This window comes from Triplophysa rosa, linkage group LG4, assembly GCF_024868665.1.
Source record: "Triplophysa rosa linkage group LG4, Trosa_1v2, whole genome shotgun sequence".
Lineage (NCBI taxonomy): Eukaryota > Metazoa > Chordata > Actinopteri > Cypriniformes > Nemacheilidae > Triplophysa > Triplophysa rosa.
In genome coordinates, this window is record NC_079893.1 from 32,670,087 (window position 1) to 32,685,009 (window position 14,923).

General features: G+C 34.7%; 1 protein-coding gene across 2 annotated transcripts in view; it reads right to left on the bottom strand.

The window, feature by feature from the left end:
- Positions 1-14,923, bottom strand: part of LOC130552866 (deoxynucleoside triphosphate triphosphohydrolase SAMHD1-like) — a 65,646-nt gene that overhangs the window by 16,408 nt on the left and 34,315 nt on the right. For both annotated transcript variants that reach the window (XM_057331519.1, XM_057331520.1), the window contains exons 16-20: positions 9,347-9,503; positions 8,518-8,555; positions 7,769-7,929; positions 5,599-5,720; positions 416-478 (exon numbers count right to left, since the gene is read on the bottom strand). In XM_057331519.1, the coding sequence (XP_057187502.1) occupies positions 416-478; positions 5,599-5,720; positions 7,769-7,929; positions 8,518-8,555; positions 9,347-9,503 (541 nt within the window). The remainder of the gene's footprint in view (positions 1-415; positions 479-5,598; positions 5,721-7,768; positions 7,930-8,517; positions 8,556-9,346; positions 9,504-14,923) is intronic.

Here is a 14,923-nt window from a genome sequence, read left to right on the forward strand (position 1 = left end):
AGGTATTGGGGGCATTATAGCGGAAAACGAGGGGTGGAAAACGGGTGCTGCGCAACTTTCTCCTACTCTTTCAAAGCACCCACTGTCTCAGCTGCACTTGCTTTGAACATGAGGTGTTTTTTTCTCAGGCACATCTATGCCTTACTGTATTTGAGTGTGCTTGCCAATGAAAACTTGATGTTCACCACAGCGGGACTTTAAACCAATGAAACTATACTTGACCACAAAAGAATATCACACAATACAAATTATATAAAATATACATTTTCTTTAATGTTTTGTACCATATTTTTGTAAACATTTCATGTAAAATATGCTCCAAAAATGTACATATAAATTATTATGTGATGCTAAATTAAACATTTTAGCTGACACAACAAATACCATTAGAAAAGTGAGACACTTAACAACTTACCAGCTGTCAAATCGACTTCAGGCATAAACTTCTTGGTAAACATGTGAGAAAATGGCCCGTGACCTTCAAATAAAAATGCAGAGATTATGTTTAATTTTTTTTTATCACGACATATATCTAATCTTTTCTTTTTAACCTTTAAATATCCTTTAAAACTTAAATATAGTGAAACTGTATCTACACTGTAAAACATAAATGTATTTTTACAGAGAAAAAACAGTAGAATTTAACAGTAACATCTCATTTTAATCAGAACGAAATTCTATAAAACTGCACACATTGACACCTAATGTACATTTCTCCTGTTCTTTAACTGATTAAATGTGTTACTGGAGAAAACGCTCTATTTCCTTTAGATTAAAGTCATTGTTGTGTATTGTTAACCTGACATGTCCTTTAAAAAATGTTCATGTTTATTTTTTTGTCAGAGTTGGATAAAGTGTATTTTTACTGAAAAATCCATTAGAATTTCACAGCCATATCACATTTTTATCATAACTGTAAAAAATATTTTAAAAAACACACATTGACACCAAATATAGTCTATAATTTCCCAGTTTAATTTCCCAGCGGCTACATGTACTAGTTGTGTTATATATTCTATTTACACCATGTAGACTTCACAGTTCTTTGTGATAAATGTAAATATTAATTAGATGCTATCTATACACTGTAAAAAATAAATGTATTTTTACAGGTAAAATGCAGTGTAACGTAACAGTATTTTCACATTTTTTTATTAAAATAGTAAAAGTCCATAAAACGCCATACATTTACACCAAACAGACATTTTTCCGTGTTACTGAAAAAAACGATGTTTTCTTTTAAACAAAAGTAATGATCATGAAATCTGAAAATGCACGTCTGTCCTCTAGTGATGATCTTTCTCTGATGAAGTGAGTTTGACGGCTTGAGCAGAACATGTTGTTTTTATTCATCCAATCATCACAGTAGAAAACATGAGCCACACCCACTATTCTTCCTCATTCAATATTCAGTTTCACTGTGAAATATGTCAGAAAACTGAAGACAATCACCACTTCTGCTTCACAGGGACTTTCACAAATCAACATGCTGCAGAACATGAATGACTTGATGTTTCATTGTTATTAAAGTCTCCATTAATGTGATCAGTGTTTACTTTAGTTGGGCTCTTCACCCTTCATCTGATATACTGTGATCTCTCTTTGGGCTGGAAAATGAAGAACACTCAAAAGAAAAAGTCATTCAATTTATTTGTCTGATTAATGATGATGATGATGATGATGATGATGTGAATCGTCATCTAGTTGAATGTTGGAGTTATGTGATTCATGTTTTTGTTGGGTTTTTGTTATATCTGTGTGAAAGAGATTCGGCTCAAAGTACTGACATCTCTGTAGAATTAAACTGTTAATAATCTTCACATGTGAAAAACTGTGAAGGACTTTCCCACAATTCCCTGTTTAACTCTGCACAACATGTCATATTTCATTCATCACTTAGTTTCTTGATATATTTGTTTTAGCAGCTGTGTACATGTGAGTGTTTTTAACATTATAAGTTGTTTAGTTAATGTTTATACGCTCATTTTCACCTAACGTGTGTTACCCTGATGGTGTTTTGTGTTTGTGTATAAGACACAGAGCACATCTCTATATAAGAGAGCTAAAGCTCTATGGTCTGTCCACTTTTGAGTCTTCATGTGGTTGTGCAGTCTATCATCTTATAGTCTTTGCTTGCTTCGTACACAAACAAAATAGAATAATAATATAAGTTGAATAAACAACCCAATTAACAAAGTACTTATTTAAAAGTAGTAAAACACACATAAAGTTTTATCAGTGTACTTTTAAAGTTTGAATACTGTTGCTTTTCAACCATATTCAACCATTTTAGTTGAAGTCATTTTTTTATTTAACAGACAAATCATTTCATACTACAGTGAAAACATGTTATTTTATTGTATGGTAGACACATGTTTTCTTATGTTCACAGTTTAAACTCGTGACCTCAGTTCAGGGTGTAGCGTTATTTCTGTTAATGGTAAACCTTTGGCACCCTGTGCTGCCATGCAGTTCACCATTATTTTACGTCTAAATTTTTTACAGTGTACTGTTTCGCCTGCCTTTGACTGAAGATTTCATAAAGATTTATTAATATAGATAATTATATATATAATAAAGAGATATTAATATTAATGTAGACGGCCTACCCACTGAGCAAAGCCATGCCCAAATGACGTCTTTTCTACGTTTTTGTCGACGTTGAAAAGATGTCCCCTAAGGAACCAGAATAAAAGTTTTTAAAAACGTCTTCTAAACGTCCAATATTGATGTCCAGGAGACCTCTGTACAGAGTTAAAACTAGTTAAAATGTGGTGTTTTTCAGACAAATTTCAGTTTTCATGTGGAAATAACGATTTGAGTGAGACTGTTCGAAAATGAGTTGTATAATCTGAATGTATTCAACACATAGTTGAATTCAGCAAGGCAACCAGTGAATCAATGTTAAAACTGTTGATTTGTCAATGTTAATGATATTGAATCAATATCACTTTTGCACTTCTAATTAACGTTGAAAAAACACCATTATTGTGATCAGTGTTTAGTTGTTTTCTCTTGAGTCTTGTGGTTTTTGTCACGTGTTCATTGTTTGTTGTGTGTTAGAACATGTTTGTTGAGCCGATAAAAACTAAGATCGTTACACAGCAGAGATGTATAGTACTTGAGTATTTTACGCTCAGGGATCAAGTATCTTTACTTTTGTTTACTAGTGTTTTTACTTTGGAAATGTTTTACTTCCATACATTATAAAGCATGGCATATATCATACTTTTTACTCAACTGCATTTGAAAACTACATGGCAATTTTTACATTTAAGAAAGTACATTAAGTCAAAGTTCTTTCTTACTTTTACTCAAGTAATTTACTCAACAATCATTTTACTTGAGTAAAAGTAAGATAGTAGATTTTTAATGTTCTTAAGTATTTAAGGTAAAAAACATATAAAAAAAACATATAAAGATTGTTTTATGAAATGTGGTGGATTAAACTACATATGTATATGCTTTATAATGTGGTGAAGTAAAATTTCCCAAAAGGAAAAACACTAAAGTATATAAAGATAGTGGATAAATGTACTTGAGTAAAATACTTGAGTACTAAATGCCTCTGATAAACTCGTGCAGAGTGTGGTCCAGAGTTTAGCTCTTACCCTACTCAAACAAATCAAACACACCTGAACAAACTCATCAACATCCTCAAGATCAAGAGAAACTCTGACAGCAAGCAACCATTGAATCTGTGTTCAGATGTGCTGATATGTCAATATTAATGGCATTTCATCAATATCACTTTTGCACCTGCAATTAATGTTGAAAAAAAGTTGACATTTCATCAAACCACCATTACTGTGATCAGTGTTTGCTTTAGTTGAGCTCTTGACTCGTCTTCATTTAGTTCTCTCTCCTCTTGAAGTGCTTACAGTAGTGTTTCTGTGAGAACACGTGTGCATTTATAAAGAAAGAGATGTTTCACAGGAGAGATGGTGCAGTATACTGTTATTGTGAATCTGAAGATGAGAATAAAATTAATAAAGATGAGAACACATGCAATATAATCCTGAATCTGATCTTCATGACTGATTTAAATGTTCTGGTTCACTAGTGAGAAGTTACTGTGACCAAATAAACACGTGACACGCTTAGACATCAACACTCTTCATACACATCTGAACAATGGTGACAATCCCCAATTAATTCAGATAAACAGATCAAGTGCAATGCATGCTGGGAGTCATGAATGAGTTTGTACTATGATGTTACCCAGCATGCATTGCAGCATGAAGTTTTATTTTGTTGATTGTCACCATTGCTGATCTTCATACACCGATTCCTCGTGTCTAATTGAGTCAGCAACAAAACAAAAGTAAGGAATATTTCCTGTAAATTAATAAAAGTCTGACACCTCACCACTGCTTTAATCACACAGAAGTATCACAGAAACTTAAAACACTAATAAAACATCACTCTCATGAGCTACAGTATATATATAACCTCACAACATCCATCTTCAGCTGATTCTAATGGATCTTGTTTCTCATTACCTCAACAAACATATTTCAGCTCTGTTACAGCAGACAATGAAAACTTGACATTAAAACACGAGAGTCAAGAACTCAACTAAAGCAAACACTGATCACAATAATGGTGGCTGACAACAACACATTGAGGATTCAACAGTTTTTAACATTGATTCAATAGTTTTCATCGCTCTCTTGCTATCAGGGAAGCTACAGACATGTGTGTTAGATTTGTTTGATTAGGGATGAAGAGAAACTCTGGAGGACACCGGCCTCGAGGACTGAGTTTGGGCACCCCTGAGTGAAATACTCAAGTATATACACCTCTAGGATTAGCTGATTAAATTCTATATGGGGTTAGCTCAATATTTGTTCATGACTGTTTTGTGTGATTAATGTCTGAATATTGTGCGATAATGCATTGTGAGCTTTCAAAGTAAAATGTAATAATTCACTCAACCACATGTCATTTGGTTTAAGGTCCAAATTTCAGTTTCATCGCAGCTTCAAAAGGCTCTACACGACTCCAGCCGATGAATAAGGGCGTTTGTCTAGCGAAACGATTAGTCATTTTCCAAGACAACATAATGCATGATGAAACCACGATGCATTTGTTTAAGAGAAATCTAACGCCTGCGTCATTTTCCGGGAACACCATCCTCATGCACACGCAGCCGACAGTTAACGGAAGTTAGATAACACGTTTATAAAGTTGTAAATATGGATATTTCTCTTAAAATAATGGATCGATTTACTTCAGAAGACCTATCAAATTGAAATCTTCAGAACAGTAGCTCACCAGGAGCAGGGTTGGAGACCGCTCTGGAAAATCATTTCCATGTGGAAACTGAAATAAGTCTTAAAAACACCACATTTGAACTAGTTTTAACTTTGTACAGAGGTCCCCTGGATGTCAAAATATCAGAACTGTTGAAGACATCATAAAGCTGTCATAAAAACGTTCATTCTGGCTCATCAGGGGGCATCTTTTCAACGTTGACAAAGACGTAAAAAAGATGTCATTTGGACAAACCTTTGCTTGGTGAGTAGACACAGAGAGATTTTGTGTTTTTGTTTTCTGCCCAAATGTGCACATGTATTATATTATGATGCTACTCACCTAAATTATAGCACAGAGCAGCAATTTGCACACACAAGATGTCTTTTTCAGAAATACCCTCCTGATCCTTGTTCTGTTTCTCTTGCAGAACCTTGGCCAGACATCCTGCTAAATATGCCATCCTTTAACACAGAGACAAGACATCATTTAATTTAAGCAAAGCACAAGAAAGATCTCATTTTACAGTTTTGATCAGTTGATTGATTCATTGATTTAGATCCTGAATAGCTGGATTGATTGCATTGAATATTAATGGGCCTTCATTAGAATCAATAGGACACAAACAAACAAAACACTGTAAACATCTTAAAAATGTGCCTCACATGCTAACGCAAAGTGTTTTTATAATTAAAATGATGACGAATGAATAAACCTGCTTATGTTACAGCAGGTCAGGTATAAACAGCTTTACAGCAAGAAAGCAGATGAAACCCAGATAGCAAGCAACCATTGAATCAATGTTAAAAGATAGTTGATTTGTCAATGTTAATTGCATTGAATTAATATCACTTTTTCACCTGCAATTAATGTTGAAAAAACGTTGATCTTTCAACAAATCACCATTATTGTGATCAGTGTTTGCTTTAGTTTAGTTTTTTCAACATTAATTGTGGGTGCAAAACTAATATTTATTCAATGCCATTAACATTGACAAATCAAGTATTTTTAACATAGGTTCAGTGGTTGCTTGCTATTTGGGAAGCTGATGTCTGATTGGTGTAAAGGTTAGTGCATATATTTGTTTATTCTTGAAAAAAAATATCACAACTAACACTGCTTAAATATCTTACTGTGGTATGACAGGACAAAACTTACAATAATAACACAATACGTTCAGTAATCCAGACAACTTTATGATGAACACATCATCAATTACAAATCATCCTCAGTTCCCATTGTATGTGAAATTCCTTTGCCATTGTATAAGTGTTAAAATGTTGTAGCAAAGAAGACCAAAGATTTTGGAGTCAAGATCCTAACTAAAGCAAACACTGATCAAGATAATCTTGGTTTGGTGGAATATCAATAAATATTTAGCAATTAACATTGGAATGTTTTCATTGCATCAGTATTCAAATAAACTCCACCTGCGAGCAGAACCACATACACAGTCTCAACATTCACAAAAAACGAACACTCAAATGTTAAACTAAACGCATTTAATACAATTTTATTCTATGATACATTTGAACACATATTACAAAAAATTATTAACCTTAAATGACTAGTATTGACCAGTAATAAAGTTAAAAATCTTTTCATTAAGTAATGATCTTGTTAATGTCATAGTTCCCAGATGTAAATAATAGATGAAAACATCGTGACAATAGAATTGGAGACTTTTGAACAGACACACTTAGACATCAACAGTCATCATACAAACCTCAACAATGGTGACAATCATCAAAGTAATTCAGATAAACAGATCAACTGCAATGCATGCTGGGAGTCATGAATGAGTTTTGTGCTGTGATGTTACCCAGCATGCATTGCAGCATGAAGCTTTCTTTTGTTGATTGTCACCATTGCTGAGTTTCATACACTGATTCTTCATGTCTAATTGATTCCATTTGGTGACTGTTGTTGAGTACATGATAGGCATAAAATGGTTTTGAAATCATACTCCAATTTCACACCGTGTTCCAAAACATCTTGAGATTATATATACGTGTCAAGAGCCCAACTAGAGCAAAAACTGATCACAATTTCAAAAAGGATTATTACACAGGTGCATTGACCAGAAAAAGTTTGATGTCAATCTGATTTGTAATTTTTACCTGCTTTTTTACATCAATTTTAAGTAAATTTTAAGTTTTGTTTGAACTTTTCAATTTTACGTCTTTTTAACATCAGTGGCATCATAAAGTTATACCCACATCCCACAAATAGGTATTGTAACTGATGTTATGATATTTTATCAGATGATACAGCATATTGTTTTTTACATACATTTAAATTGCCTTTAGAATGCAGTATAATTGCAGTCTTATAGAAAGCATTTCCAAAGTGATTAACTCCAATTTATAGCAAACACAGAAACATTGGGAAACAGTGACACAAAGTAAGCATACACCTGGCCAAATCATGCCAGTTCCATTTCTATAGAACATATAGTCATATTTAAATGCTTTAGATGTTATTAATGTAAAAATATAACAAAAAGTCTTACCCAATAGAGTGTTCAAAGCGAGTATGAGTGGCTCCCGGGAAGACATGATTGTTTGCTCCCAGCTGTTTGATGTTTCTCAGTCTCTGAAACTGAGGGGTGTCTATAATCTTCACCAACACCGGGTCCAACTCAATGTGACCATGAATAGAGTCATTGACAATCTATAGGACATATAAATTCCCCAAAAGTGTAATATGTGTTGGCATGACACCCCTGATAACAAGTAACTATTGAATCATTAAGACGATGTGGGTGTGTGCTAGTTTGTTGAAATAAAATAAAAAATACTAGATCGGTGCATTGACCAGTTTATTAGACGTAAACGTTTGATCAATCAATTTGAAGTAAATTTGAAGCTTTGTTTGACGTCAATTTTACGTCTTAATAAAATCAAGGTGCCCGCTGGGAAATCAAGGTATCCAAACATTGGATTTGGACGTGCCTTGATGCCTTCCTGTCTTGGAAGCATTTTATAGTTTTTTGAGGCACCCTTGTGCGCATTTACTAGAAATTGTTGCACAACTTACTCTTGTCAACCAATCATATTGAAGTATTCAACAGCCCCTTGTGGTGTAAGTCAAAATAAATATTTCTGTGCAGAAAGACTGTTATATAACCAAAAAAATCACTTGTTAAATAAAGTTTTGTTTGTGTTAGAGTTTTGTGTTAAATACAATTGTCTGTGTGTTTGATATGATGGGCTACAACGTGTAGAGATCTTGTTTTTCCATAAAAAGAAAATATTTTACCTTGCCTGGGTTCTTTGTGGTTTGTATGCCATCTTTATCTGTAAAAAGATCATTTTAAATCAAATAAATCATTTTTACTTAGCTTTAGTTTAAAACAAGAACCACAAAACTGAAGCAAAGAAAAGTAACACATTCTTACGACAATTTTAATATTAATTTAAATATAACAGCCTTTTAATTTTAATTAAAAGTTTGTTGACTATTTGTATGATTGCATTTGTTAAAAGCAGGTGTTCATCATTAATGACTCAAACATTACGTCATTGTCTCAACCTGATTTATCTCAATAACTTGTTAATGTGTTAATTATAGAGACATCTAAAACGTTTCTTGCAGGGAGGACTGTGGATTGGAGTTGAGAAACACTGATAAAAGACACTGTTTGTTTCAAGGATGTTCAGACCCTTTTTTCTTATTAATTAACATTCATTAACATTAACAGTTTTTTGACCAGTTTCTAAAAGAGTGCTTTATTTTCCCATTCCCCTTTGTGTTGTGTCATCACTTAATGTCACACCTTGAGCCCGATGTGATATAGAAAAATCTTGGTTTGAGTCTTTTTTGCATTGCAAGTTTTTTGTATAGTGTTGTTGTTGTAATACTACCTTCATTTATTTACCAATATATTTATGTAATATATCATGATGCATGTTGGCTTTTTCTTGTGCTGTCACTATACTCTGAGCTTCACTCACTATATTTTGTTGTAGGTATAAACATTCTAATTATTTTTCTGGATGAATATAAAAGATTACTGTCAAAGAGACCGTAACACACAACACAGAAGATGCATGGCCATATGTGAACATAAATGCACAGTAAAAATTACCTTGCTCATCACTGAGTGAGTCATCTTTCACATACGTAGTTTGCTGGCACCACTGTTGAAACCACTTCCGCTGGTTCCCCTGATAATCCTCTTTGGTGTTTTTGTAGTACATTCTAACAATCCATTCATGGAACGACTTTGGGCTGAGATCGGACACCTGCGAACACAGAAGAAAACAACCATAAGCAGTTCACCAGCTTCTCTCAAGTTGGCAAACGTGTCTTCACTTACCTGCTGATATATCAAACATGTAAGTACTCTACAAACATAAAGCATGAATGACAAATGACTGATTGACATTTTCTCACTAGTTTTAAGACTGTGAGTGATGCTAACTCAAAACAATCAAGCAGATCAGGGGTCCTCAACTCTGGACCTCTTAGGTCTAGTCCACACGTACACGGGTCCGGGAACTGTTTTGATTAGCATGGTCCCTACACAGTGTTCATTGCTCTCTACTCCATGTACACAGGAAATCAGCTGAAGTTTACTTCACTTAAGAACATGGTTTTGCGGTACATGACGGCCTGCAGCGTCTTCACTCACAGACCAAACTTACTACCAAAATGTGAGGGGTTATTTATATTATATTTATATTATGATATGTTGCACGTCTCATGCGCTTTAATCCCCTTCGAATCAGAGGTGGGAGCAAATCAAGTCAGCGGCTTACCTCATGTAAGTCGAGTCAAATTTTTCAAACCACCATCATTGTGATCAGTGTTTGCTGTAGTTGAGATGCTTGAGTCAAAAAAAGAACTAAATTTCAGTCAAACATAATAATGAATCTTGTTTCATTCTATCAGAAGTATGTGAGTAATGATGTCCAGAGCTTAATATCCCACGCGACTGCTTCAAACTTTCATACAAAGATTTCAAAATGCGATTTACTATAATCGTTGATTTGTGTGCACACACCTGCATTTATTTGCTTCTTCTATTCATTTTACAAACAGGAAAAATGTCAACATCCACAATACAAAATGTTATGTTTATTGTTTCGAGTTACTATGCAACGAAACGGATTCTTGTCATGTACGTTATATACTGATTTATTAATTTACAAATCTACCCATTAATTCCTTCATTTATTAATTCATGCATTAATTCATTGTGAAACATTTTGCAACACAGCGCTTTCCCTCACTTTCACCAGCAGAGGTCATAGTCAAGCCAAAAGCTTCGAGTTAATAACTTTTTTCGATACCATTTTGTTGAAAGCTTCTGTGGTTCAGAAAACTTCACTTCGACATCACTACCCTATACCACCTACCCTATGCAACTTTGTGTGTGTGTTGTGTTATAGATATGTGAAAACTATCAGAGGTGTATAGTCCAGGGGCCAAAGAGTAAAAGTCCTGCCATACTTTTGTTTCACCCATGAACCCATGAGCTGATTTCACCAGAGGAGGAACCAAGTCATTCCTTTCAAGTCACATCCAAGTCCTCAAAGAGTTAAAGTTAATGAGATAATTGAGTAATGAAATGATGATTGAGCATTAGTGATGAACACCTGCTGTTAACAATCAACATCACTGAAGAAAAGAGAAACACAAGAACTACAACTGACTTCAGCCACAGCCTTGGATGACATCAGCTGGAAGAAAACAACAACAACAACAACAACAACAACATTGCCACCATAATTGTGCTCAGTGTTTGCTTTAGTTGAGCTCTTGAGCCGTTCAGTCATTCAAAGAGATTTGCCTCTAAGCAATTACAATATTGTTTTACATCAAACACTTGTGCAATACTGAATCAAATCTTAAAGGAGCAGAAAAGTTTATGATTTCCATGAATGAGTGTTTCTGGTTTAAATCTCTCTGGGTTAATTAAATACATTTGTATATTAAAAAAACCTCCTAAATCAATGACACAATAATGCTTCAATATTGAGATAAAAAAATCCTGATCAGGCTTTTATACATGAACATTTATCATATGAAGCTCAACAGTGGTGACAATAATTAGTCATACTGCAGTGCATGATGGGAGTTTTTCATTCATTGCAGCATGAAGCGTTTTGTTGATTGTCACCATTGTTGAGCTTCATATGCTGGTTCTTGATGTCTGTGTGTGTCTAGAAAGTGTCACATTTTTATATGCGTTACATTGATTTAAAATTCATTTACTGTAACTATTAGAGAAACACGTTGCGTGAACGCTGTGGGGTCACTGGGTTGATTTATGAAAAATATATATTTTGTCTGTAAACAGGTCAGCGCATGACGATTATCTCATCATATGAAAACAGTGAAGAGTTGCTCACTGCACTAGGGTTGCGTGGTGCTACGGTAGTATGGAGCCAGAGATATGACAAAACAATCTGAATTTGAATTTCGTAAATCTGAATTATTGACAAGTGTTTTTTAACAAAACTGAATATTATATGGGAGTTAAAATAGTTTTGAATTAGATTTTGATTTCGAATTTGAATTTTTTTTACTTGAATATTGAACATTTGAAATTTAACACAATTGATTTTTTTTAAGGCAGAGTTTTATAGGCATGCATTTTCAAACAACATATTTTTTGCTCTGAATTCTTAGATTGCAAATATCCAGTTTTTTTAATACAGCCTCACGTTTTCAAGATGAAGAAGAAATTCGGAACATCAAATTCAATTTTCTAAAATTCAAAACACAGAAATTCAGATCGTACAGAAAGTAGGTCAGAGGTCGTCCACAGGGAAGAGTAGAAGATCTCGGAAAAGTCAAACGGAGCGCTTTGGCCACAATTGCCAGTTATTTGTTATTATTATCCAATCAAACTCCAAACATGCTGTTTTGGAGAGTGGAACTTCTTACATTGCAATAAAAAGGATTTACATTTTTCAAATTGCGACCACGCCCACAAGACTACACGGGTTGATCGTTTGTTGTTGCTGCAGCATAGCCAAGCTCATACCGCTGCAATCTTAAGCAGCTGCCCGGGATGTGTGCGCTCACTGCCTGCGTTTGCTGTTGGTGCTTTTACCCACAGTGTGCTTAGTGCACGCTCGCTGCCCCACTATGCGCGCTGGCTTCGAGCGTTTGTGGGTGCATGTACATTTAATATATTAGACATGTATACAATTTTTATAAAGAACATTTGTGGGTCCTGCAAAGTCAATGACATATGTGGCACGCTGCAATAAAAGTTATGTATAACATTTAATGCTACAAGAGAAAATGAATAAACAATGTAAGCTACAGACTGCATTTACACTGAAATAAAAACTTTAATAAAAATAGTGTGTAACAGTACTCTTGTCTATTCTTTGGCTAAAGGAATTTTTTGTCAGTGCAGCCAGCATGCCAGTCGTAAACATTAATCATGTTTAAACAAATCGTATTTTCACTATATTATGAATGGAATTTGATCGTAATGGCTGACAATGCCCCAGTTGTGCTCAGTAGTTGTTCATATTGGGCAGATATGTGTTCACAGCTAAAGACTGAACACAGACAAACAATGAGATAGAGAAATGAGGAGAAAAATATAAAAGCTATTGTTGTGTTATTTCTATGTACATTTTTTAAATGACAAAGACTGTAGTTTTAAAGTACTTTTATTCATTTATTTATATGAAGTACAAGTAGCAATGAGGTACAATTAAAACAAAAAGATTTTCATTTAGCAGACGAACACACCTCCATCTTAAGCTAAATATCCTACTTATATATATATATAAATATCCTAGCCTACTTTGTCAACGCAAAATAAAAAAGCTATCAGTTTATGCATTTTAGTGAATACAGTCTAAATGAAATGAAAATAAACACATTTTCAGTAGCCTGCAAAACGAACGCAGCAAAATGCACCTGGATATTAAGGTATGGCGTTTTCAGTCATATATTACTCAACATATTATTTATAGTGAACTATATCCACAACAAACTTACATTATATCCTGAGGAATAAATGCTCTCTTGTTATCATTATCAAAATGTTTAATCTGCATGAAACTGAAAGTGCATAACCATACAAAAACACGAACATCATGGTTGCTTTACTGACAAAACGGGAATATAACATAGATCGATAGATTTGTTGGTTCAGCAGAACTTCCAGTCGTTGAATGTGTGGTGTAATGGTCTGGCACAGCAGTTAGGTGTGTGCTCCTTTCTGACTGACAAAGACTGGAATCGGCTCAGTCATAAGAAAAAATCTTTACGTGTGTTGTGTCCAGATTGTTTCAGATGGTCGTTAAATGTGTCCTGGATCAAAGTTATAGCATTTCAATACTATTACACACTATTTTTTTATTACAAAAGTTATTATTTCAGTCTGTAGCTTACATGGTTTATTCATTTTCTCTCTATTGTAGCATTAAATGTTATACATAACTTTTATTGCAGCGTGCCACGTACGTCATTAAGCGGGTTTCCATCACTCTGGTTTTATTCGCATTTTGAAGTTTCGCATCAGAAACGAGTGATGGAAACGCCAAATTTCGAATTAAAAACCCTTAATTCGCAAAAAGTTTTTACGCTCGCTTGAGGTGGTTTTTCAGTTTTGCGAAAAAGGGTTAATGCGAATAATGGGAGATGGAAATGCATTTGCCGAATAAATTCCTCCAAAAAGCCACGTAACTGCACTATGAGACGGCGTAACCTGACTAACCAGAGAACTGATCTTGTTACACAGCATGAGAAATGTTGTTACGGTCATTCTTAAATGCCGGAGCAAAGTCGTCAAAGTATTCTGTAATTTCCTCTTAGAACTGTCACGACTGTGTTTCCCAAACAGCAGACATCCACAAAAGCACCGCATTTATTGTGTTTCGTAATCGTCTGCTTGCGCAAGTAGCCTATTATTCTATATGAAAATCATTATATTCAGTGGCTTCTCTTACTTTTCTTACTGATATTTAGTGGCAGTTTATTAGGAAGTGACGGTTGACTATTTGGATGGAAACGGTGCTTATTCGAAAATGTTTTATGCGATATTCCAATTTTGCGCATAAGATAAATTTGCAACTTTGGATGGAAACCCGGCTATTGACTTTGCAGGACCCACAGACGTTCTTTATAAAAATTGTATACATGTCTAATATATTAAATGTATATGCACAAACGCTCGAAGCCAGCGCGCATAGTGGGGCAGCTAGCAGCGAGCGTGCACTAAGCACACTGTGGGTAAAAGCACCAACAGCAAACGCTGGGAGTGAGCGCAAACAGTGGAGGCATAGCAGGCAAAAACGCAGGCCGTGAGCGCACACATCCCGGGCAGCTGCCTAGATTGCAGCGGTATGAGCTTGGCTATGCTGCAGCAACAACAAACGATCAACCCGTGTAATCTTGTGGGCGTGGTCGCAATTTTAAAAATGTAAATCCTTTTTATTGCAGTGTAAGAAGTTCCACTCTCCAAAACAGCATGTTTGGAGTTTGATTGGATAATAAGAACAAATAACTGGCCGTTGTGGCCAAAGCGCTCCGTTTGACTTTTCCGAGATCTTCTACTCTTCCCTGTGGACGACCTCTGACCTACTTTCTGTACGATCTGAATTTCTGCGTTTTGAATTTTAGAAAATTGAATTTGATGTTCCGAATTTCTTCTTCATCTTGAAAACGTGAGGCTGTATTAAAAAAAAAA